Here is a 26,813-nt window from a genome sequence, read left to right on the forward strand (position 1 = left end):
TGGCTGTCAAGGTAGCTAAGGCAGCACAACCACCACCTCCAGCAACAGGTAAATAATAACACACGGGGTATCAGGAAGCATTCTGAGGGACTGCCGGCACTGACTTCAGTGGCTGGGATAAGGCCTTCCTATGTTAATGAAATGCCAGCACTCTTAACCATTACCTTTATGACCAGAAAAACATATAATAATAATAATAATAATAATAATAATAATCTGAACTACAGTGGAGAGAAGTAGGACATAAAATTTTATTCTGAAATGATCTCTGGCCACAACAATAAAATGTAACAAATATTCACTAGAACAGTCTTAACTCCTGTCATCAGCTGTACAATACATACAGTATCATAAAACTGGCCACTAGGATTAAAACCCACTACAACATCTTTAATGTTAAGTGGCAACAGCAGCATCTCACAGAAAATTATACATACATATATACACAGTCCACATTCAATCGTTTTTCACGTTTTCAGTACACACAGTTGCAGCATATTACAGTCACGTGTCTAAGTCGTTGCCCAATAAAAACCCAAGCTACTGCTTAGACGTAATTGTAGCAGTTCAACCGAGTAATTACAATTTGTAGCACAGATGTACAAGCCCCTAGAAACAATAATTCACAATTTTTTTTTATTTATTTTTTTATTAATTCAATGCTACCATAGCATAAAAATGGGCAATATTCTAATCTTTAATGGCTGGAAAAAAAAATAAAGAGTTCTTTTTGTACTTACCACAAATATTATCGATGGAAAAAAAGTACTAAAAAATGGAGAGCATTCAATAATGCACACTCTTTCTTAAAGATTCTAATATTGCCCAATGCTACTTATGTCTAAAGTTTCCAACATTCCCATGAAGTCATTTATAACTCCAAACCACCCACCAAGTTAAAAGTGGCTTAAGTGCCTTGCACCCAAATTGTAAAAATCCCTGGCCGCCTTTATAAGAGCCAGGCACATATAAAAGGAATGCACTTTGGTTCATACCAAATGCCCTGGGATTAAATCACACTATAAAACTAAAGAGTTTGAGGTAAATTTTTACAAATACAGTTGATTTCTGTCTAATGTCACCATAACAGAAATGTACTTAGAAAATAAAAAAATCAATTTGATGTTAAAGTATAACCAATGTGGAAGGGCCATCTTTAACCCCTTAATGAGACGTACTACAAGACCAGAGTGTCCTTTCCACCCTAGCAGTGTGATTGCCTTATTGTTTCTATTAAGGCCTCAGTAATCTACAGGATGTTTTAAGACAGGTATAGCATTTAAAAATAGATCTCAACCCTACTATCCAGTGTTCAAAGGGTTAAAGAGGCCAAGATGCATGCCCTACAACATGGCATTTGGAACAAAAGGCACATTGTTAACACCAAGGGCACAATCCATCTTCTACTGTTGATCTACACATCTTGCATCACTCTGTTGTTCCAATACACTTCATCGGTAATGAACACTCCAGTGGTGCAAGAAACTGAGCCAAGTGAGACTGCAACCAAAGACAAGACAACACTGTGCTATTACTAAATCTGAAAATAGCTCAGACATCTCCAGACAATGGTAACATGTGAGACTAAGCACTGTTTCCAAGCCAACTTCTATCAGCCTAATTATCAGAGCCCTTATCATAAAATCACACCAAAGCAAGAGGCAACATTCCTTCCCCCCCTCCCTCCTTTTTTACAGGTATAAATAAGCTACAATAAAAAGCAGCTACATAACTTAAAAACCTTGATGTAGCTCCTTCTTTATTATAGAGGAAACTCCACTATATCTGGGTTAAAAAAATAGCTCTGCACACTATATTTTGGCCTTAAAGTTTCCGGTAGCATTTATGAAGAAGGTTGGTCATAAATGCGTTATTGGCATTAAGAACTGGTTAGGTGGAAAATTTAGTGGTTTTAGCCTGTTAATGACCCACAAACATTATGAATGTTTTCACCTTCAACTGTCATGAAAGGCAGGAACATGTATCAAGGTTTTCTTTAAAATATAGTAAGTGGGAGGTGATTCTTTTTCCATCCCTAACATTAGTAACCCTACTTCTTAACTTTTGCAGACAGATCTAAGGTAGAAAGGACTGGTAAAGCCAAGTAGTTGGTGGAGGAAGTAAAGAATCCCAGCTGCTGTAGAAAAATACACAGTATTGTGTTCCCAGTCATGGGAGTCAGTTACGAAAATTAATATATCTATTTTCCAGACTTAGGATTCACTGACCATAACTTATTGGATATTCATATTCCAAAAGCCACTTCTCTTCGTTGTAGTATTATATTTCATCTTTAACATGATTTCATACATGTTTATATATTGCACTTACACACATTGTATAAAGTTGTGAACATTGAACACTCAATAATTTAATTTGACTAGAGGCAGGAAACACTCTTTTATTAAAAAGTACTAAAAATGGTTGATTGACGCTCTACTTTTTACAGTTATCAATCAACAAATACTCAGAAACTATTTTTTCTTTAGGTGTTGAGTTTTTGGCAAGAAGTTGAGTGATATGTTTCCTGAGAATCCTGTCATTTCATGTTTATATCCTTCCCCCAGTCTTACATTAAATTAGAAACAAACTAAAACAAACAAACAAACAAAATCAGGCTGTAACTGGTAAAACTTGATGAACGTGTAGAACTTAAACCGGAAACTTTCTTGGCCTCTTAGGGGACCATGCTTTAAGTGTTTTTAATCATTTGTACACGTAACTTAAGATCTGTGCATATAATGTTTGCTTATAGTAAAGTTACTGAGGTTTTATGCAGCCCATTCTAGTCTCTTGTTGTAACATCCACAAACCCTTCCAGATTATATTCTACTTTCTTTCAAACTCCCTTTTCATATGTTGTTTGAGACATCCAGTGTAGACCACAGCCATTGCATGTGATGAAATATTGGTCTTAGATTTCCAACTATTCCTGTTGAAAACATGCTACAATGCGTGAATATTTCTCAGGTAGGCCTAGACACCTTTCCTCAGTAAAGACCATCTTTCTTCCATGAATACAGGTCAAAGTAAAAAATGAAAAGCCAAACATTAGCACACGCACACGCATGAACAAATCCACACGTATTTCTAACTGCTCCTTCTAAGTCATTTGCAGCTACAAATATCAAAGATCAGTCCAAATTCCAATCATTTAACTTTCCTTTGATACTTTGCCTGTATTAGTGAATATCTAAGATGGTGTCTGTCAATTAAACATCTTTCCAAAGTGGATCTCTGCACTTACAGCTGTGCTAATGACAAGTACTTCTCTACAGAAAAGCATACAATAATATAGTGTTTGTCTCCACATACAGATTTGAACTGAAGTGTAAATGTACCAAAGAGGTCACAATCGCTCAGACAGACAGTCAGAGGAAATATAAACAACCTGTGAAATTCATGTAGCATTAACAGTCTGGAAGTTACAGTATAAAACTGAAAAAATAAGCACTTCTGTCTGTGTGATTTAGGAAGCAAAGCTGTGTATTAAGAGAGAAAACAGAAGAGGAAAAAAATTGAGAAACCCAGTGTGAATGCTCAGTGTTATATACCTGAAAGGAAGTCCAGAATGCTTTGCTTCGCCTGACTTCAGGTTTAAGAAACAACTTTCAGATTTAGAGGAATGGACACACTTCCATCACCATTCTGAGACTGCCTGTTCTTCAAACTCTAGCACATGGCATGTAAGGTGAAAGTCACTGTAGCCCTAGAAGTTCTTTTTTTGTTTTTCTGGATTTTTTTTTTTTTTTTTTGCATTATTTTTTGCATTATATTTAAATGTTCATTTAAATCAAAACCATTATTATGAATTAGAGGAAACATTTTGCATCATTACTAAGTGACAGCACTACTTTTTTTCTGGGCTACCATACAGAAAACGACAGTGTTTCATGCTACGGCTCCACTTCAGGTAACTAGTTTACAGGTGCTTCACTGCATTCTCCCCAGAGTCCAGTCAGGCCTAAGTGTTATTGTTTGCAGGATCAAGACCCATACCCGTTAAGTTAGAGTCTTAGAAATTTACCCCAGTTGAAACTTGCTATGAACCATGGAAGAGAAAGGTAATACCTTTGACACCACGCTGCAATGCATGACAGTCACGTTGTAACCAGTGGCCAGCCACTGATGTTTATTACTGTGTCACACTAGTTACAGTAAGGCTATTTGTACTGTAGAAGACAAACATTTTAAAAAATAAGTATAAAAACTTAAAGCATTGTCCCCATGTTTTTATAAAAACAAAATCAACATTTCTTACATTTAAAATGAGTGCTGAAAGATACAAATGAATAAAGTTATTGAGCAAATAAAAACGTATATCTGAGCTACTTTTTTTTTCATACAAATAAGGCTCAGCCACATTGTATCTCTCGTATTAACAGCATTGGGTTTTTTAAACTCAGCTAACGAGTTTTGGCAACACTGTTCTTTGCTGAATATTCCCATTGGCATCTGTCATCTGTGCCAAATTAGTCCTCAGTTTTGAAGCTGAGCTTGAAGTCGGAGGTAACTTGGAAATCGACGTTATAGCACCAGTGCTCTCTGTAATTCTCTTTGCTGAGGCCTTCTCCCCAGTTGGAGGCTTCGGCAACCGTCGCCTTAGCCAGGGATGTCGCAAAGCCTGGCTGGGTGTCATTCGGATAGCAGGATCCCATTCTAAACACTGTTTTAAAAAGTCAAGGAACAGGGGATCGTCACACCCCTTTAATGCGTTACCCCATTCTCTGCTCTCTGGTGGGCCACGTAGTTTCCCCCTCCGAGAGCGTCCACCGTTCAGTATTATAGAACCATCAGACAAGGTTGTGATGGTGCAGTAGCGGGGATAACCCTTAGAGCTCACAAAGTTTTTGGCTCGCTTGGATGAATCTAAAAGTTTTGGGGAAGGCATGCCCAACAGCTCAATCATACAAGCCAGCTGGTCTCCTTCATCTTCTCCAGGTAGAAGTGGATAGCCGGTGAGAAGCTCTGCTAGAATACACCCCAAGCTCCACATATCGATGGGCATCCCGTAACGAGCACCAAGGATGACTTCAGGAGCACGATAAAAACGTGACTGAATGTAAGTGTAGACACGCTGATGCTCATAACAACTTGAGCCAAAATCGATCACTTTGATTCCACTTCGGCCCTGTTGCTTCAACAGAATGTTCTCAGGTTTAAGGTCACAGTGAATTATTCTGTTTTTGTGCAAAGCATCCAAGCACTGTAAAATGGAGTGGGCAAACTTGCGGACCAAAGGCAGGCTGAAGCCCTGAAACTTGTTCTTCTTTATTAATTCGTACAGGTTCATGCTCAGCAATTCAAACGTCATGCAGATATGGCTGCGGAATGTGAAGTTTTCCAACATGTGAATAACATTCATGTTGTTATCCTTATCTTGTTTCCGGAGATGCTCCAGAATCCTAATTTCTTCCGCAGCTTGGCGGTGGAAACGCTTTTCATTTCTCACCATTTTTAGTGCCACGTGTTGATGCATCTTGTGATCGTAGGCTTTCACCACCTGCCCAAAGCTTCCTTTCCCTATAACTTTCAGGACTTCATATCTGTATGCAATATGATCGTGGGGTACTTGTATGTACGACCCCTGGTCATCATCATACCCGCAATTGTTTGGACCACCAATCACACCTTGCCGCTTCTTTGCATTTGGACCCAGAAAGTATATTTCAGTGTAGCCAAAAATCTCATTATGTTCAAAAGTTGTTAGTTTTTGCATGTATTGCTTCATTGCCTGCTCTGGTGTCATAACAGAGGCTTTCACCTTCCCTGTTCCATCCGTAGATTTTAAAGAGCTGGAGCTCCCTTGTCGTCTGTGAGCACTCTCTGACTGTCTGTCCTGAACCACTGGCAATCCAGATTTGCCTAACGTTGTAAGTCCGTTCGGCTGTGTTGTCAGAACCGTCCTCTTGTTACTATTATCTTCAAACAGTTGTTGAACCTGGATTTGTCCATGGCTACCAACATGGAGGTGCTCATTCATCGTGTGCTTACTGCCTCCAACCTAAAATTGAACATAAATACACACCCAGTTAACAATAAAGGCATGAATCTTGCTTCATATCAATTATGCAACCCACCATGCTCCCTAAACTACCTAAAAATTGTGCTATTAGAAGTCAGTTATCTACACAATTTAAAAATACAGCTTTTATACTACAATGCTGCTAGATGCCATTACTTGTTTCAAATACTTGTTTCTCAAATGTCTCTTTCCTGACTCTCTGAAACAATTGCAACAAGAGAGAGCATGGTGTGTTACTCTGATAAGCTAGCAATTCCTCCAAGGAACCTTCAAAGCAACAATCCTGTTACATCAAGCATGCTCAGGGGATATTAAATCAGATCTTCACAGTATCACTTTTATTTATGCTGGAGATGGATATGTAATATCTTTATAAGTATAACTTATATAAGTTTTCTTAGCTAAGGCTCTCCTTGTCACCTGTTCTCAGAAATCAAGATTTTAACTTGTTCCAAATTTGCTGAATACCAGAAGGGCCGGGGTAAAATTTTAAGCAACAAGGAATGTGCTGTGACATGCACAAGGAGGAAAAGAACCTGGGCCTTTCTGAAGTTCAAGAGATGCCATTCACTGCTTGCAATTGAGACAGTCACTATTTGGCAAAGCATTCAAATCAGTGAAGTATATCCTCCAGCACTTTGCCACGCCAGTCCTGTAATGACTTTTAACCAAGATAAGATCTGGGACCAGATACAGACTTGAATGGAACAAAAATCTCTGCCTTGAAGATCATGCACACAACTTTATTTTAAAGGGATGGAAAGAGTATTAGTTGACAGCAGTTCTTGACAGTTTTCACAAGGGAGAAAAAGCATTCAGCATTTTCAAGCAAAGGAACACTGGAAGTACTGGGGTGTGAAAACAGCTACTGCATGAAACCTGTTACTTTTAAGAAATTTACAAGCATGTATTTGCCACTAAAATAGCTGTCCTTAAAATTCTTCATTTGCTCTCTGTCTGTCTTTTCTGCCTGGTCTTATACAAATGTGGGAAGAATTTTCCTGCTGTCTCTCCAGCTGATTCGCCAGCCTTAATATTTATGCCAAATTACTAACCCAAAGTTCACAAATACTCTCAGACAGATGATCAAGCTGGGATTGAGAGCACATTTAATCTGAACCTTATTTTTTCTATGTAGCTAAGGAAAACACATTCCATGTTCACTTAAGGTTGCTGAAATTAAATCAGAAAATGACAGTTGTATGCTGTGATGAGGCAATGAAATCCATGCTGCAACTGCAGACACACTTCCTAATGAAAAAGCCAGGACTCTAGCACGCTTTTTGCTTCTGTTACGGTATCACTCTGACATGGAAAAAATGTGCTTTTGTAAACCCAGTAACTCATTCCCAAGGAATAGCCAGCTGGACACCAGCTTCACCTTTGAATAATATTTTGAAATTAGCAGCTTTGAAGCTCATGTAGTGTAACAACAAGAGCTCTCAGGACTGTTTCTGCTGAGCTCACTGTTCTTCTGTTTCCATTTTGACTCACGTTGAATAACTGGTCCGTTTTATTTCATCACTGCAGTCAGATTGCACAGTTTATTTGCAGAGCAATTTCTGCTCACGCTCTCAAATTTGATTGATCTCATAGAAAGTGTTACCACACAATGACAATTCAGAGCAAAGGCACTTGCAACATTCAAGCACAGTGAACGTATATGTGGATACTGACATTAATCGCTTCCCTGGTTTGATGTCCCAAAGCACTGAGAATTAAATCATCAGGGGGACTTAACAAGCCTGTCATGCCTACAGGGAATTCCTTCAGGTCAGGTTTGAAGAGCACTCCTGCAGCAGTCTCCTGAAGGTTGTCCTGACCCTATATGTGCAGCAGTGACTGAACAGAAGAGAATTCTGCCCCAAGAACTGCTACACAACGTACTCAGAAGAACCATATCTAATTGGTAAGATGGGTATAGAGGCTCGGCATGTGTAGGATTGCAGAACTGTGCTAATTCAGAAATGCACAATGAAGCAGCAAAGTAATGCTACGGACTACAAGTACCTAAGCCAGGAAAATCAAATATTACTTCTGCAGCAAAGCAGGCAAACTGTGAGTAGACAATACGAACGTACAGGAAGAAACAGCAGAAGGGAGAAAACTGCTTTTAAGAATTTCTTAGCTCAAGTGCTCATTGACACTTCACATACTGGATTAATACTTTTTCACTTGTGTCACCTGTTTTCACAGTAACCTATCTTCTGCCCTTCCTAAGCACTGCATGTTTCAATAGATGTACTGCAAGATTCTGCAAACTTCAGTTATTTGTTTTGTATGAGGATTTTGAAAAAAAAAAAGAAAAAAAAGAAAAAAAAAATGTGTGTACTCTTAACTGCTGCAGTATTCTGTTGTTCTTCTCCAAAAAGTATGTTTGCAAACATTTCTCAAGTGTAAACTGTGTACCTCTGCTTCCTTGCCTTCAGGCAGCCTCAGTTTCTCTTTCTACTCAGGCTTTTTTTTTGCTTTTTTTTTTTTTTTTCCTTCCAAGCAGCAGAATGAAATCACCAGCATTACCCAGCTTCACCTCAAAGTGACCGGTTTGGCCAGTTTCAGTCAGCTGCTGCTTGGGAATGCAAATGCAGATGCAGACAGTAGCGCTGGTTTTCTTTGTAGATGAAAAAACACTAAATTAGTGCAGGCTCTATTCCAGAATTTGCGGGGGAGATCAGAGCTCATTTTTCTTTCAAAACCCCCACAGGATTTTCAGAGGTTTCAGATGCATCACAGCAACAAATTCAAAATGAGAAAGTGGACCACCATATCTCAGGGTCCTGCGGCAGAGGAATCACCACCTTATCTTCTGTTTGCTATCTGGATGAGCAGAGGGTTGGATTCTCTCCAGACCTTTGCTCTGCAAATGTACTTCTTCCTACCAGCTGTCCAAGATTGCTGTCAAGTTCAGGCTTGCACTGTTACAGCTCCGCAGGCTTTACTGTTGACGCTGTAAGTTCTCTGAACCACAGCTAATGGGCTTGAGAAAGCTACACAGGGCTAAAGCTTTCCTAGTCCCCTGTCGAACTGCCCACTGTACACAGAAGCTCTACCACTGTTATCCAGAACCAGAAACCCAAGATTTATGACGCATCTCCCTTCTGCTGATGCACATGGGCCTGTAAATTCCAGAACCAGCAACCTGCAGGCACTTACATAGTGTACTTACTACCATATTTTATTGCCTGTGCTCTGATCAGTCTATGCCTTCTAAGATTTACGTATTTGTATAGCACTCATCTTCAAAATCCTATTGATGCATATACACTTCCAAATAGAATGTATTGAAATACTAGGTAAGCTTGAATTCAAAGAACTAATCCTGAATCATCTGGCAACATCCAGTGCAAAACAGAGATGTTACAATGCTTTTTTTTTTTTTTCTCTCTAGAGTGTTTCATAATTGGTTTTGAAGATACATGATTTTGCTTTAACTTTAGTTAGCTCAGTTTATGGAAGTAGATGGTTTGCCAGAAACATTCACCTAATTTTAACACAGAGAGAGACACCAGCAAAAACATAATCAGAAATATATATATATATATATATACATATTTTTCCTTTTTTATCTCCCCAGAAGTAGTCTTAAGGACAGAAATAGTCTACGGTACCATGTCTAGATTACAAAGTTATTACAACATAGTGGTAGCATAAAACTGACTCCATCCTTTTAACAAAGAAGGTAAGCTCCCCTGAGGTACCACTCAGCCAATGCAACGGTCTGTCTCAAAGCCTTCTACAAGAACTACAGTTACTACAGGACACGACAGCAGTGGTCTTTGCAGTACTTGTAGATATGCCAGTTTCAGCCCCACTGTACCTAACATGCTAGAGGTATACAGTGTCAGGTGTAGCACACTTCGTTGCCTATTCTGTTGACTAGAGCCCGAACAAATGTGAACAAAAGGCCCTTTTTCCTTGATAAATGAATTCAACAGCATTCCTCTGTTCAGAACTAAAAATAGCTGCTAATTAGCACAATAACAATAATGAAGGATTATCATAATGGCTTTATTATGAGTTTGGGTTTTGTACAGCAAGGAAGACTAAGCCCTTGTCCTAAAGAGCTTGTGCTCAACAAGAGCTATAGAAAAACAAACCGTATGGATATTTTGCTGCTGTCACACACAGACAACATAAGCTTATTTTTCAAAAGTTAACCTTGGCTTTATATTGCAAATATATCCAGAGACAGAACTATGCTTGAAGAGTGATACTGATTGATAAATTCTTTTCCTCCTGTCTGGACTATGTTGGGCACGTGCAATGAGCCCAAATACTTCTGGGACACTCCCAGGTTTCATGTACACTGAGATCAAGGACAGTCAGCATGCATTAAACTGAACCTTCATACACTGATGTGTACAAGAGATGTGCTCAGATGGACTGCAGTTGCCCTAGTTAGCTGCATACTCCCCCTCCACAGAAGTTTTATGAAGAAGAAAAAGAAACACACAAAGAAACCTAGATATAGCAAAGTCCAGGCCAGGACTGTATACTTACTTCTGCTCAAATATGACAGCGTTTCTGTGGCAGCTTATTACATGAGAACGGCAGTGGGCAGGAATTTTCCTTCTTATGTGCTTTAAAGCAGCTGTATACAATAAAAACTTGGGTAACAGGGTGTGGGATTCTCTGTTGCATTATCAAGTAATTCTATTATTATTTAATTTTAAGATGAAGACTAAATGATGCAAAAGTATATAAGTGGATACTCATCATTGGTGGCAAAACAACACAGCTCTGACTGCAGGAAAATCTTGGAAAGGCCTTGAAGAAAGAGGGCACTGAATCAGGCACTGTAAATGGGCTGTTGTTACAGCCCTAGACAGGAGGAGAAAAAGATTAAGATGGCTTTATTACAAGGGAAACAGGAAGAGTGCAGAACGCAAGGATATGTGCCAAATAAGAAAGAACAGAGATGGAGGTAGGCAGGAGACAAAAGTCTGGGAGAGAGACTCACAGACGGGTGGGGATTTACACAAGCAGAGCAGCAGGCAAGCAAGATAAATCTCTACTGCAGTATGTCAAGTGGCTGCAAGAACACTGTAATGAAACAAGAAAGAGTGAACAGGAAAAGCTTCCAGTCATCAAAGCAGAAACTTAAGGCTTCAAAAGAGAAAGCAATGACTTGGAAAGGAAAAGAAGGACAAGAGGTTGGAAAAGAGTTCACGTTTTCCATCACAAGCATCCAAAAAGATAAAGTCAAAGATGGAAACAGACAAGAAAAAGCCTAGGATGAAGCCACGGATTTTTGAAAACAAACAAAACCTTTCCCTGGTACAATACACAATAGTCTGCTTAGCAACAAAGGTTGCTGTGATTGCAAAGACTGCAGCCAAAACGTCTGCCCCGTTGTGTGAAGCCTGTGTAAGACAGCATCTCCCTGCTTCTCCCTCCATGTTCCTCCATGCTCCTGCAACCTGCCAAACCGCTACACTAAAGAGCAGGAATCAATAGGTTTGCTAGAGGCAGGATTATACAGCTGCTGCAAGAAATAGGACAAGTAGTGGACTTCTCCATCTGAACTACAAAAAAAACTTCTTGGCTTAGCCAAAAATTTCTCTTCCACCACAGTGTCCCTTCACAATTAGTGTACACACAACGCACACGTGTGCGGGCAGCCATGGGAAACTTAACCACCTAAGTAAACCATGCCTACTGAAAGTCTGCAACACCAAAGAGAAATATTCATTTTGTATTTTAGCTAGTGGAGAAGTTGCAAAGAAACAACAGGGTTGAAAACAAGTTAAGTGAATGAATACAGAGGAAGAAAATGGTTTAAGAAAACTGAAATGTTTATTTTTAAATACATTTCATTTGAGGAAGTAGTGGGTAAAACCAACAGTTTCAGTCAGTGTCAGCTGAGGTCAGCAGGCCTGAAGTTTATAGAAAGCTCCCACACCATATATAACCATTGTTTTAGGTTAAAATCCAGCATTCTGATGTCACATCTGATCCTTACCACAAAGAGTTATGTTAGGCAACCACAAAATAATAACCTACAAAATTCAGCGAGCCAGTCGGAGGTATTTCTGTAATAGCACTCAAGGTAAAATAAAGACTGAGGAGTAGAATCTGTGTCACAAAGGCACAGCAGAGTCTGCAGCAATCAGAACCCATAGGGATTTGAATCACAGAATCACAGAACGGCCAGGGTTGGAAGGGACCTCGAGGATCATGAATTTCCAACCCCCCTGCCGCACACAGGGCCACCAAGCTGCCCATTTAATACTAGACCAAAACACAGCCGTATAATGAAATGATAATTGAAACACAGTGCTAAAATGCTTGCTCATCTTTCTATGCTTCCGTAACTATTTTGTCCATATGTCTGCATCTATCCACAGGCACATATATGCTATATACAACATATGCATACATACAGGATGATACATTTATAAAAATACTGGAAACAGAAATGCAATACTCAAATATTCCCTGCACGCTTTCGTAAAGACGTCATCTTTATGCACGTACATATATACAGTGTATGTAGATAGATATATAATACACACACAAACGTATCTATAAAAATACCATGGTTCTGTGCTTCCAAAATTAGTCAGCAGTCCCAGATAGACGACTGGACTTTCACAGGGCTTTCACAGATTCTAAATTAAGTCTGGGCTTTGTCACACATCAGCCCCTGCTATTAGTGGGGCCCGTCTGAATGTGCATTTTCACAATCCATACCCAGGCCCTAGGTACTATGATAATTTTCTAGCTTAAAAGAAAAAGTCGACCACTTTCTCACCTCTCAAATCAACCGGCACTTAACTGGAGTGCAAATGTGCAAAAACCTACCTTTCGCAGTAACAAACAATTCAGACATATATCCTAGCTACATAAAAACACAGTGATGTTGACCTCAAGTATGCAGCTCCACCTTAAATTTGCAGAATATTCATCATTCCTCTTGAAAACACCCTACATAGACTTGCATTTTTTTTCTAATTTAAGCCAATTCTTTCTGTAACTGGATTTGAATAAGATGCTTTTACCCCTGAAGCTATATAGAAAGTCACTGAAACACTAATATCCAAATGCATAGTTTCACCTTCCACTAGCCCATAATCACATTACCGTTTAAAGCTCTGCCATATGTTTACAAAGATAGTACGTGAGCATCCGTGGAGAACTCATTAATTCTAAGCCAAGTATGCCATCAATGCTTTTCAGGGTCACTATGAATTTTTTCATCATTTAAAAGGAAATGTATGCAATAAAAATTTCAGATATTTTGCATTAACACGACAGCACACAGCCCCCTCTGTCTACCCCATCATGCCTTCAGGACAGAGATACTCTCTCTCATCCATATATAGTGGCATACTCGGGAAGTTCCATTCCTAGTAGATTAACCGGGAGGGGGAGATAATGTGAGATATCACAGAACCGGAAAATAACATCCTTTACATAGCATCGGTGCTTATTTCTTTAGGTAAACTACCGCAGCAATAAAGTCAGATTCGTCCAATCGTCGTCCCTGAGTACAACGACAGCTGTTTCCAGGGAAGACGGCTATCGGCCTGAGCTAATCAGAGACATCAGGGGAGAGCAGCCTTCATCTCTCTCCACGGCTCACGCGACCCTTTAATCACAGTGACTAACCTCATTGCCGAAATAATGTCATCCCCAAAAAGGCATTTGCCAGAACAGCTCCTCGGTGCCTGTGCACAAGATCTGATTTGTTACCGACAACGAGACGTAAAGCTGAGCGAAGCGGGGCCGCAGGGAGGGGGAGCCGCTCCGCAGCGCGGTTACGGGCTGCTTACAGGTTACAGCCCCGCAAACCACACGCTCCTCCGCTCCGAGTTTGCAGAACCGACCCCGAGCGACCTGCGGGACGGGGCAGGCGGCGGCGCCCCGTGGATCCCCCTCAACCACTGCCACCACCACCACCACACCGTCACCCCGACCCCTTCCCCGCGCCCGGGCTCACCGTGTGGGAGGCGTTGCTGGCCCTGAGCGGCGGCAATGCGAGCGGCGAAGGCGGGCCGGTCCCAGCTCCTGCCCGGGATACCCCGGCTCCGGCGCCCGGGGAAGACTGCAGCGGACGGCCGCCGTCCCCTGCCCTGCCTGCGGAGAGCAGAGGGATGAGCTCGGAGGGCGGCGGCGGTCCCTCGCCGCCCCGTCCCGCTTCGGGCAGAAGCCATCGGAAGCCGATGGCCACCGCGGCCCCGCACTCGCACCGACCGCCGGAACCCCCCGCCGCTCCCCCCGCCCCGGGCCGCAGCATTGTTCCGGCCCCGCGGCGCCCGGTCCGCTCCTTACCGGCCGGGTAGGCAGCGCCGGCGGCGGCGCTCGCTGAGGGCTTCTTGGTTAACATGGCCGCTGGAGAGGAGGGAGAGGAAAATGCATGTCAGGGCGGCTCTCCTCCGCTTCTCCTCGGCCTCTCTGGGCGGCGGCTGCCTCTCCTCGCCGATCAGCTACACCCGGCGCCCGACGCGTCCTCCGCCGCATCCCCCCGGCCCCGGGCCGGCCGGACACAGCCTCCCTCGGCCCGCCGTCTCCTCCCGCCGCAGCCGCAGCCGCAGCAGCCGCGCCGCCGCCGCAGCCCCCGGCCCAAGCTCATCACCTCCCCCGCCCCCGCCCCGGTCGCCCCGGTCCCCTCGCGCGGAGGAGGGGGCGGCAGAAGGCGGCCGGACAGGGCCCTCCTCCTCGGGCGGCGGAACGAGAACAAACAGCGCACGGAGGGGCAGCGCCCGCCCCGCCGGCCGCCTCCCTCGCTCCGCTCCTCCCCGCCGCCGCGCCCCCCCTCCGCCCCCCCGCGTCCCCGTGCGCTCTCCGCGTCCGCCCGCACTTCGCCTCGGCCCGCTCCGCGCGGGCGCCCGGTGGCGACGCGCCCGGTTCCGCCGCCGTCGCCGCCCGGCAACCGCCCAACGGCCGCCCGCTGGGGGTGGGGTAAGGGGGCCGAGCCGTTGGTCGCCCCCGGGGCCACAGCCATCTTGGGGTCACCGCGACTGCGGGAGGACAAAGGTGGCACCGCGGGCGGTGGGAGGGTCGGTGCGAGGGGATCGAAACTTAAACATGGCGATGCCTTGAGAGAGCGCCGGCCGTCGGGCCGGAGCGGCCCCGTGCCCCCAGCCGGAGGGAGGGAGCGCGGTGGGGGCAGTTACGGCCCCTGCTCTGCGCGCCTCGTGGAGTACAATGCTTTGAATTCCTGGTTTGTCAGCTTGAACGTCACGAGAGCCAAAAATAGATAGCTGAACATTTGCTCAGCCCGGGACGGCGTCGAAATGAACTCTCCTGCCTACGCTCAACCCTTTTGGAAATCTGTTCGGATCGCGTATATTTTCACTTCTGAAGCAGCCGGTGGGTCTGCAGGCAGACCTCTCTTCATCCCCTGCCACAAAGAAAGGCAGAAAAATAAATCTCCCTTTTCCCTATGCCTGAGGAAAAGAATTCCATCCCCGCAGCCAGAGAGGAAGACTTTGCCTTTTCCAGTACCACAGATAAATGTGTAAACAAAGACATTTCCTGTGCTGGTACAAAGAAATAAACACTTTCCCCAGCCCCTCCTGTCGCAGAGAGAAAACAATCCTACCTTTTCCCGCCCACACCCTCCCAAGCTTTTCCCTTCCCTGCAGCAGAAGACAAGCTTTGTTTCCCACTATAACCTCCAGATGTACCCAGGCACCACGAATTTCCCTTCACTGTCAGGGCTATAAGTGCTGTTTTCTGGTATCTCTTGGTATTTTCCCATTCTTTTCACTAACAGCACGTGTGCATCAAAAGTATCTAAATAACTTGCAGCATCAGTGTTCCTTGGGAACATTCAGGGACTGGAGGAGGAAAAGGTACTTTTTCTGGCTATCCTGAGGAAAGGAAGGTGAACAGCCTTGGTCACATTCCAGCTAGATAAGAAAAACTGAAGTTGATGTCAATTAATCTCTTCAGAGGGCTTGCAGGATTTCTTACTACACCATCTTAAAGGATGTGTGTCTCTGACTGTGAAACCACAGACATCTTCATGCATATTCTGGGATTAGTTACACCTAAACAAGATAAGAGAAAGCCCGCAACCTGTTTCAAACCTCTTCCAGTCAGGTACACCATTCACAATTTGCTTTACACAATTTGTTCGAGCAACCTTCAGCTACTACGAAAAATATGTGAAAAACTGAGTTTGTCATGTAATAAACAACTTCTTAATTAAGTCAGTGGGAACACATTGCATTGGTACCTGTCCAGCTATTCCCTTCTAAAGCTGTGTGCATGGTAAGCTTTCAGCATCAAGTCTTTAAGCCTTTGGCCTGCCTAGTTGCCTCCCTCTTTTTTCTCATTTCCCATCTGCAGTCCATTCTGGCATATGCTATCAAGGATTGTACTACCTGATAGAGTCTGGAGGGAAACTCAGAAGGAGGGCAAAGCCCTCTTGATTCCCCCAAATGTAATACAAGAAGCTTCAATTAAAAAGCCTCTTCCATGCAGGATTTAGGTTTACAAAGAGGAAGAACATGCTAATTTAATTTTAAAATACCTAGGCTGCAAATACCAATGTCTTTAACAGCCTTCTGCAAAATCATAGACACAGACCTGGGAAAAAAATAATAAAAAAAAAGCCTACATACTCAAAGATAAATCAAAGATTAATTTTTTTCATTCCAAGTTATGCTCAGGAATCTGAAGTATGTCTCGCTGAGTGGCCACAAAACTTTCTTCTTTTTGATGCTGGCCAACTGAACGTATCAGCACTTTCCAGACCATTGCTACTTGTAGATGAGTTCAACAGACGTTAGTTCCCAGGGCAGAAACATTTATTAGACACCTGGCAGGAGAAAGCGTACAGTGCTGAGAAGTTGGAGGGCGAAGTGAATGAGGGTTTTCTTGATCCATTTTCCTGCCACCTCAGCTTTTATCACCCAGGAGTGTGAACTGATACCTAATGACAGAAAATCAGTCTTCCCTTTCTTGGAAATAAATGCACTGAGTATTGATGAGTGTTGGACTGTGTGCAAGTGTCTTGTAAAGTCGTGTTGTCAACACACTTGTTTTTAAGAGAAATAATTTTGAAATAGTTTTTTTCCAGACTGGCACCTAAGCAGCCCCACAGAGAGGAAGGTGCTACATCAGCCAGACGCAGGTTGTTCACCACAGTGGCCACCTGAAGAAGAGGGGGAAGGAGCTGGGCTGCAGGTGGGATCACAAAGCTGCTCACTGCAAGGGAAAAGCAAGAAAGCATCTGTCCTGATGAGGCTTAAGGAGGGCTGTTATGGGTATTGCCTTCTGGTGATAAACTGTACAAAGCATTCTAGAACAAAACTTAGCAACGCTCGGTAAAAATAAAGTGGTTAAATCGCAGCCATTGAATGTAAGAATTAAAATTCAATTAAAAAAAAAAAAGAAGAAGAAAAGAACCAAAATAGTCTAGAACAAAACATCATATCTGTAAAGCTTTATCTAACAGTATTCCTGCCCACATAGTACATTAAAATGCATTATTGAAGATAATACAGTAGTACAGTGAGAAGTACAGAGCATGCTGTGTTTCATGTGCTCTGCCTTGATTAAGGCTCTGCCTTGTGACCGAGATATACTAATTCCAAGCAAACTGTGAAGGGTCAGCAAGGTCTGCTTTGCCAGAGTGCCTTGGGACACAGTTCATATCTAATTGTCCTATTAGTGTGCTGCATCACAGAATCATAGAATCATAAAGGTTGGAAAAGACCACTGAGAGCATCTAGTCCAGCTGTCTGCCTATCAGCACCATGCCCACTAAACCATGGCCTTCAGTGCCACATCTACCTCCAGGTACAGTGACTCCACCACTTCTCTGGGCAGCCTGTTCCAATGCCTTACCACTTTTTCTGAGAACAAATTTTTCCTAATATCCAACCTGAACCTCCTAAGCATCACAGTGAATTTCCCCCACCCCCCTCCAGCCATGTCAATTTTTTTACCTCTCTAAGGTGATGCTGATTAGAGTTTAATTATATGGAGCTTTGGTATGCAGTGAGGGAAGAGAATTTGGCCACTCAGTCACCTGGCATCTTCACTGCTGTGGTATTAGCAAATACTTGTGTGGTCAGCCACCAGGGAATTCCTGGCAGCCATGCGTATCCAAAGCTCAGATGATGACTTTGGGGGCTCCCACAGTGACGGATGCAGCAGGTACTCAGCAGCTTGGCATGCTCTGAGTGTTCTCACCTGGCACAGGTAGCTATTTTGGTTGTAGATAAATGACAAGCAGACTGAGCAAATGCAAGGCTACTCAAAAATATGATGGGCATGGAGGAAGTGGGGAAAAAATGTTCTGGTGTACAACACAGAAAGTCTTGCCTCTTTTTTTTTTTTTTTTCCACTTCTCTCATCCTCTCATTCTAGGCAGAATTTGCATAAGAAGGAGAATCTACATTCTCAGCTTCTTTTAAAATGTTGGAGAATCCAAGCCATTGTAATATATGTTATTTTCCTTTTTTTTTTTTTTTTTTTGTGAAGCAGGCCTTGCATTCTGAGCTTGAAATATTAAAGCACTTAGGATATGTCTCACCATCAATTAAAGATAGGTCCAAGCATGTTCTCTCAGCCAGTAATCTGTATTTTGAAAGAAAACCCTTAAGCCTAGTGAGTGGTTGCCTCAGAAGGGCCTGAACATAATCAGCACCAGAGTCTCGTTAATGTGTTGTGGATAATTTGGGCATGAGCAGGGCTGAATATACAACAATGTGGTCTTTCAGCAAGTCAAGCTGAGCACAGCATAGGCACTTGAGAACCAAAATACTGCAATCTACTAATGCAAACAGTACAGATGGGAAGCACACAGGTAGGGGCTCAGCTAGCACTCAGACTTGCTCTTCACTGCATGGTACACCAGTAAGGCTTGCAACTCCTCCCTCTCTCCTCCCTCTGCAGAAAAAAAATCCCAGCACAACCTGGAACTTTAAAATGAAATTGTATTTCAATAATAAAAAAATGGTTATTCAGAGCAAGAGTGCAGAGAATCACTGCCACAAGTCAAGCAGAGAATCACTGCTAGTACATATTCATATTGACATGAGTATATGTGAAGCTAAACCGTTTTGCTGGGTTCAGATTTGTGTTGGCCTTTATTTCAGTGTATGTTCTGTTATGGCTAAGCTTTATTCTGTGCTCAGAGATTTGCTCTTTCTGCTGTTGACAAACATGTAAGTCACTACATCTACTGCTACACTAAAACAAGAAATGGTGTTTTATTGGTCAGTGAAGATACTCTGATCTGCAAGCATATAGTAGTTTTTTATTCTTACGCTAATGCAGCTACTTTGCAGGAAATTATCTCACAATATATTTGTATTTCACTGCTGGTAAATTACACATTAAGGAAAATGTTTTCCCTTTTCCCCAGACCATGCCAAGATTTCTAAGTGTCTATATTATTTATTTTCTATATCCTTTCTGGATTCTTTTAATATTAATATTCGTTAGAACGTTATTCCTTTGTGTAAACTCGCAGCACACATAATGGGAGGAAAAGGTTCTCGTTTTCCATTCTTGTACAGCCAAAGCAATCCTGGTGGAGTCAGTGAAGTGGCATTAATACAAAACCAATCTCAGGAAAAAGCCTAATGGTGGCTGATTCTTTTTAGTCACTGACACACTCCTGTATGCACCCAGAAAAAAAGTAAACCTTTGGAACAAGAAAGGAAGGAAATATACATGCCATCTGCTCTTCCTGTGTGGACCCTTCCACCCCACCTGTGAAGCTCCTCCATTCCCCCAGCTATGCAAAGAAGGAAGACGTGAGAAGTGCAAAGATATCATTTAGAACTGCTGGCTCTTGCTCAAGTGTTGGTCTTTCCTGAAGAAATCTTATAAAAATAACTGTCACTGCAAGATTACTACGCAGTTGATCATTAGGATTTCTACCAAACTATTTGGGAGAGAAACTACAAGGTTATTAAACCCCATTTCATTCTCTGAATTTGGCTTCCTTTCCTAACCACCTTGAAGATCAATACAGAAACTCAGTGTAATCCTTCACATGCTTATTGTGGGCATTTCAAATGTGTCTGTTCACACACAGGCTTAGTCCTGGCTGCTGAAACTCTGGTAACCTTTGCTCATGCAATTCCACATGTAAAACTGTAAGACACTTACCATTAAAGGCTTTATGGCAGCCAGTTACTCTCCACAGCAGTGTTTTATTGAAACTGAGACTTCATTCCATCAGGTTCTGAGAGATTTCAACTCTCTGGTGACAGGGAGCCCAGTATCTCATAGGGTGCACTGAAATTGAGAAATTACATATCTCACTCAGTTGCAACAAAGCTTATTAATAGCATTAAATCACCACTCCACAAAAGTACAAAAATGAGATGTAATTAAAAGATAATGGGCCAGATGAACTCTGAATCAGAAGAAAGAAAAAAAATATCTAAATTCTTTTCCTCACCTAGGCTTTCACTGGGCAGAATATATTAATATTAAAAGGAAAATGAATCATTAAGTTGATGTCCCAGGGCCTGAGTGTCATATTATTAACTAGTATAATCTACTGTCAGGATTTACGTGGTGATTTTTGAGTTAAACCATGTGCCACCTGCTGAAAAGCAAATTTAAGGCTACATGCTGGGAAAGAACTTTCTCATTAAAATATAATCAGGGTTTGTTAGGGCAACAAGAAAAGAACTGACCTGATGTACTTAGTTAAACCGAGCTCTCCTCAAGCTGGGAGCTGAAGGTATCAGACAGCTGTGAAGAGTTCTTCTGTTCCCCATTTCACAGGGTGCAAGCCCCACACTGACTCACTGTGGGAAAGGCAGACAATGTCTGTTGAACGTGTGTAGTAAGAGAAGCTCTACCCATGCTTCCTAAGGATAGGATGCACTATAGTTACAATACTTCCATAACAAGCCTTAGAATTGCTCAGAGAATCACATCTCAAAAATGTGAGAAGTATTTCAAGGGGTCGTGGTTGCAGTGATATTTGAGCAACATTAAGGGATGTGCAAGCATATATTTACACTGGGGGGGGGAAGTTAAGAGTGAACTCCCTAATAATTTCCACTGTACCTCACTACGGGTCCTTTGGTCTGAAAATACCCTAAGCCACCTGATCCCTCACTTAGATTGCTGGGTGAATACTTGGTGACTGTGTATGTATTCAGGTGTGAAGGTGGAAGGAAGTAAAACGGCAAATACGTGATGTGAGAACCAAATGAAAGATTTAACTCACTATTATCATTTGTAATCTCCTTCCAAATGAATAAATACACACATTAATACACAAGCAGTTCACTATTAATTCAGAAAATTGCAATATAAAAGCACTCTATAATTTGGAAAATAAACAAAGGAGAATTCCCATAGATGTTCTACAAATAGAGAAAAAGAAGAAGGAGGCCCAAGGGAACTCTTCTGTACGTGTGCTACTTTACTCATGAAATTAATCCCAGAGACTTCAAAAGGACCATTCACAAATAGTTCCACCTGTGATGAGGATTCAGGCTTTAAATTAGAGAACAAATTATTTTCTTAGCTCTGAACTTATTTTTAATTTGCAGAAAGGTAGGAGTTGCTAATTATACGTAAGTCCTTATAAACTGAGATTTAGTTACATACAAAAATGGATAATGCTAAACATTTGGGGGTACATCTAAAGTGGCTAACTCATACAAGGCAGTTATTGGGGCAGAAAAATAGCAGCCTGTGCTCATTCCAGTGCTTGGAAATCTATGCTGTAAGGAGATGTTAAAGCAAACAGGTGCGAGCCACAGATATCTAGAGTAGCCCTGAGACTTCACCCTCCAATCTACAAAGATAGTCAACTCAGGAATGTCTCCTAGAGGTACTACCTGAATATTCTTTCAGTGAAAATATTGCTGTCATCACAGACTCCCCTTCTGTACAGTAGGCTAATGGCAAAAGAACTAATTTGGGAAAGGTCAGTGCCGCTCTGTCCTTCAGCTTCTGAAGTTGTGCAACAAGCTACAAGCTTCTGCATCGGCAAAGAGGAATTCAGGACTCACTGGGCCAGAGATATGATGAGTTACAGAACAGAAATTAAAGAAGTAAAGAAATAAAAGACTATTACTGTAACAAAACAGAGGGGAAGTTTTTTTAAAAAAATCTTTTTGGAACATTGCATGCAGCACAATCACATTCTGTCTTTCCAGTCAAGCAATGTGTAGCCTTTGTCAGGGTTTGGAACCAGAATGAGTATTTTCAAATAGATTTGAGGCTCAGTTTGTAAAGGCTAATGATCTATTTGTGTAAACAGAAAACACACAGAAACACAGGCAGTAAATATCTCAGAGAGAGGAAGTCAATATACAGACAAAATAAAAAGAGATTACGGAAAGCAACATAAAGAGGGCGAAACTGTAAAGCAATAATCATTTTTTACTTTCTAGCATTAGCTTCCTGGTATGGTAGTGTGACCTTTGTCTTTTTCTGTCTGCTCAGTGCTGTTTCCACTTAGGCTGTCATGTCCTAAGCCAACTTTTTGCTTACAACTTCTTATTGTCTGTTAGCTTTCTTAGCATTGTCTTTTGGCTAATGAGGAGTCTATGGGTCCTCATGGTCCCTCTCTCACCATATTGTGCCACCATGGGGCTGCTCCTGTCCAGGAGTCAGGGTGGGTAAAGATTGGAGTCCTCCTGTCTGTGGGGCATCCACTGGAAAAAGGAGAGCTGGAGGCATGAGAGGAGGTCTGGGCATGACTAGTGGGCTTAAGTGTGCTGAAGAAAGTTTCAGGGTACTTGTGAGAGTGAAAATAGCTCACCATTCCTCAGTTTCTTCCCTGGGGGCTGTGGCTTACCCCTGTAGCTGCAGAATTTTTGCCTGAGGTCTTTACCTCATGAAAGCAGCTGCAAAACAAGGAAACCTCAAGGAATGGGCACCTTGCTAGTGGCAGCATCTGGGTGAGAGATGTGGGACCCTGACAGGTATATTAAAGAAGAAAAGAAAAACAAAATTGCTAGTAAGTTTACTTCTTGAAAGCTCATTTTTGTCAAATTTTATTCAATCCATATTTTATTTTATCCTATCTTCCGTTAATTTCTAGGTTCTCTCCATACCCCAAAACCTTATCCACTCATCAATTGCAGGGGCAAGCTCATGCTATATGCTTCGGTCCTCATCTCCCACTGCTATGCCTTTTGTTGTCATGGAGGATTATAAAATCAGCAGCACCCTGGCAGCCAGGTTTTTGTGGTTGCTCAGAAAGGCGTCACTGTGAGATTACCTGTATAGCAGGAAGTGCTCCATGGTATGTTGACAAAAATTCAGAGCTTGTGAATGTAATGGCACCTCAAAATGGCATGATCGAAAGAATGAATTCCTTAACTACCAGATGCATAAAGATTCATCCAAGCAGACAAAAGATGTCGCATGTACTGAAAAGAAATGTGTATCTTCTTCTTCAGGGAGTCCTAATGGCATGCCAGGCTGGTGACTGTTGCTGAAATGCAGCTTCAGGGATATGTGCTAAATGGTCTGTTTCTCAGAGGTAACACAGAGCATGTGTGATGGGAGGTTACAGCACAGGTCTAAGACATCTTCAGTAAATGGAAAAGTGCCACGGAACATAACAGAAAGACAGTATGTGTTGCCAAAAACACAGTTAAAACAATTGTTTTTCATAGCAAATGCTCCTCTCAGGCATTTTAGTGAAGCAATTCAGTATAAATTTGTGCTACTCTCTCTCTCTTTTTTTTCTTCCTGAAATAAAAATCTCTATTAGCAAAACGCCAGAACCACAGGAAGCAAACTAAAGGGCCAGAAACACAGGAGCTGAATAAGTATAGAGCACAATTCTTCCAAGGACAGCTGATTTATTTTTCTTTTCTACATATATCATTTTCTTTCTTTTCTACATATATCATTTTCCTCTTTTGGCTTCTATCCGAAATCCTAGTTACTGTTTCCAAGACTTAGAGTGGGAAGTCCACGCTTCTCCCCAGCTTTTCCCAAATCCTGGAAGAACACAAAATATTTTGCTCTATTCTCTGATGTTTTCTCATGGCATTCATTTCAGAAGAGCTTTCTCTTTTCAAGCTGAAAGTTGGAGTGCAAAGAAGTATGTGCAGATGAAAATCATTTGTTCATATGTGTATGTATTTATTTTTAAATGAGAAATGATAAAAAAAATACCGACTTCTTGAGAAGACATATTCTGAGCAAATATTCATATATCATAGCATCAAGTGTGCTGTAAGGGCAGTAGCTGATCATAATAGATCCCAAATGCACACTGCTAGGGAGCTCAAAGCAGTGAAGAGAAACCTGTTTGACAAGAAGACCTTTCACAGTGGCTGTCATGGTGTTGGTATGTGTTGAGTAAACCTTGGGGGGAAAAAGATATGGCACCTGACTGCTTCATGTCTTTTATAGAGACAGCTGTAAATGCTTACAAGTTTGCTACACAAAGTAGTGTGGAGAGACAAATAAACTTCACTTATTTTGACCTATCCTCATAAAATTTGAACATTTTCTTTGCTACTGTGGAGAAAAATCCTCAAAAATCTACACGAAAAGATAACTGGCAGATCAACAGAATATCTCAGTCACGAAGCATGGTCATCTGTGAACACACTTCCAGTTGAGAAGAAACATTTGCTTGAGAAAGATAAAAACCTTCACCTCAAGCAATTGAGTCTCCCACAAGGAGGCCTTTTCATTTCCCATCTTCCCCGAGCACTGTGATGTGAACTCTTTGAAATGACAGGGGGAGCAAAGTAATAAAGAGTTGGTAGAGCAGCCTGGGCAGAAAGCTTGCCCAGGGGACATAGAGCAGATCCAGCAGCTGTGAGGAAGACATCAGCTTACAAAACAGCACCCAGTGCAGCACCTCTGCAGGAGCAGCACATAGGAGACAGAGGAGCACAAGGAGACAGAGATAATTTGCAAAAATCCAGCTATCTACAGTAATGAAGTAATTTTTGTAAGAATGTCTATCAGTTGCAGAAATACCATTTGTACAGCTGAATACTTAGAACAAAACTGTTAGTCATTAATCTACAGGCATAAAGCAGTGAAAACAGGTGCCTCACTAACCTGGACATTATGTGCTTGTTCTCACGCATTGCCCTCTCTTCTAACTGTTATGTATTTTAATGACAGAGTAGCACTGAGGTCCAGCTTTCTTTAAGAGCAGATTTAGAATATGACAGCTTCTAAAAGTAGATTGTTTTAGACACCTCTGGGCTCTGCTCTAAATATAAATCATCTGTGCAGTATGCTTGTCAGCTTAGACCAGACAAGTCATACAAGGGTTGCTTGTTTTTTGTCTTTTTTCCACCTAGATATAAACAAACCTTGCAGAAATCTCAAAAATGGCAAGACTACTTTCATCTTCAGTAGACAGAAAGCAACAGAAGCACTATACTTAATCCTTTTTTTTTCGTATGGATCACAAAATGTCAAGACTGACATTTTCATCTCCAGATAGTCTTTGAGTGTAATTTCCATTTTGATACAGATCCTGGCAATGTAGATGTGTCATGGTTTTATGCCCCATACACTACATGATGTTTTGATGTGGAGTACTGAAACCCGAAGAAACAAAAAACATAAAACCATGACATTATGGAACATCCTGATGCTGCTTTGCTCATAGCAGAAGAAGGACTTGAGACGAGGGTGCCTTGGAAGTACCAGACATTATGATAAACCCAGCATGCTCCACGCCCTGAATGGAATGCTGGGTATCAGCATAATCCTGGTAGATCTTTCTACAAATGGAAAAACTTCGTTCAGCTTTAATTAGGAAATTCAACATTGTTTTGCTGTTCCCAGCGATACAATGCAAGATCAGAATTACCTTCTAAAACTCACTTCTTTAACATCTGCTTTAAATCAGTGATGTGATGTCCACTTCTAAATTGCTCATTCATAGTAAATATAGACTGTTCTTGCAAAAAATTTAGTTCTGCATCTTTAAGGGCTGCACATTTCCTTTGAGACTGACACTAATTTCTGCAGTGCCCTGGGCAAGAATAACATGAGCACTGCAAGCCTCCATGGTGCTCCAATCTCTGCAGTGCCATGCAGAGAGCATCTTCGCACACTCATGACAAGCCCTAACCTTTCCTTCAGCCCTCAACTGCCTGTGACTTTGCCCCCTCAGGCTGTGATTGCCCCGTCTTTTCATTTTTGAGACTTTGCAGTCTTTGATGCTGTTACAAACAGGGCTGGAAGCCAGGAGGAGGGGAAGGATGTGGTAAAGAGAAGGATATGATGAGATTGAGAAGGAAAGTAGGGAATTCAGTGTTTGCTGTGGCCTGTCAGCAGCAAGTCAGGGCACAGCGTGGACAGGGGACTGAGGGCTGATGTAGATGGATAAGCTTGTGGAGTAGAGCCCTGGGAACACACAGGGCTCTCTGTGGGTAAACTAACTGCTTACTACTGTTAAGTCTTCTTACTCAATTTAGTAGTACCAAGGAAGCTTTGTCAGCTCCTGCAGACTTTTTCAGAACATATGGAGTACCCTTTTCATATGTGATATCAAAGAATCTGCCAGGCACAAACAACTTCAAAAAGCAGTGATGACCTTGACTGCACAAGAATGGATTGATATCATAAATACTACAGAATGTGAGAACTGCCCTGGGAGACTCATTCTCACTTCTGAGGTGAAGGGAATGAACTATGTGGATCTCTGGGAATCTCCAGTCACACACGAATCACACGCAAAGTTGACAGCTCTGCTTGGTAAGTCAGATCTCCCTGTAGGTTTTGTGTTTCTAGCCAATCTGTCAAAAAGACACAAATTCACACATATCTAACAAGATGGGGAAGGAGAAACATATATAGCTGTAGACAAGAATTAGTCAAGGCTTCACAACCTCTGATCTCCTCTGTTACC

The 26,813-nt window shown here is 42.1% G+C and overlaps 1 protein-coding gene and 1 long non-coding RNA gene across 4 annotated transcripts; both read right to left on the reverse strand.

Annotated features, from left to right (window-relative positions):
• Nucleotides 1-237: 237 nt before the first annotated feature.
• DYRK2 (dual specificity tyrosine phosphorylation regulated kinase 2) lies at nt 238-14,610 on the reverse strand. Its single transcript, XM_052668638.1, has 3 exons — nt 14,300-14,610; nt 13,968-14,104; nt 238-6,004 (listed from the first exon to the last, which is right to left on the reverse strand). Exons 1-3 carry the CDS (start codon nt 14,352-14,354, stop codon nt 4,403-4,405), a joined length of 1,794 nt encoding a protein of 597 aa, XP_052524598.1. The 5' UTR covers nt 14,355-14,610; the 3' UTR covers nt 238-4,402.
• A 1,938-nt stretch (nt 14,611-16,548) lies between these two features.
• Nucleotides 16,549-25,079, reverse strand: LOC128073471 (uncharacterized). Of its 3 annotated transcripts, none has more exons than XR_008202725.1 (4): nt 25,004-25,079; nt 20,641-20,754; nt 20,105-20,233; nt 16,549-17,185 (listed from the first exon to the last, which is right to left on the reverse strand). It is a non-coding gene; the product is annotated as an uncharacterized LOC128073471 (long non-coding RNA). The 3 variants fall into 3 exon arrangements; XR_008202724.1 differs by lacking the exon at nt 25,004-25,079 and adding an exon at nt 21,802-21,971 and having other exon boundaries at nt 16,549-16,796; XR_008202723.1 differs by lacking the exon at nt 25,004-25,079 and adding an exon at nt 21,802-21,971.
• Between the last annotated feature and the right edge of the window lie 1,734 nt (nt 25,080-26,813).

This window comes from Tympanuchus pallidicinctus, unplaced genomic scaffold (genome assembly GCF_026119805.1).
Source record: "Tympanuchus pallidicinctus isolate F22 unplaced genomic scaffold, pur_lepc_1.0 scaffold8, whole genome shotgun sequence".
Lineage (NCBI taxonomy): Eukaryota > Metazoa > Chordata > Aves > Galliformes > Phasianidae > Tympanuchus > Tympanuchus pallidicinctus.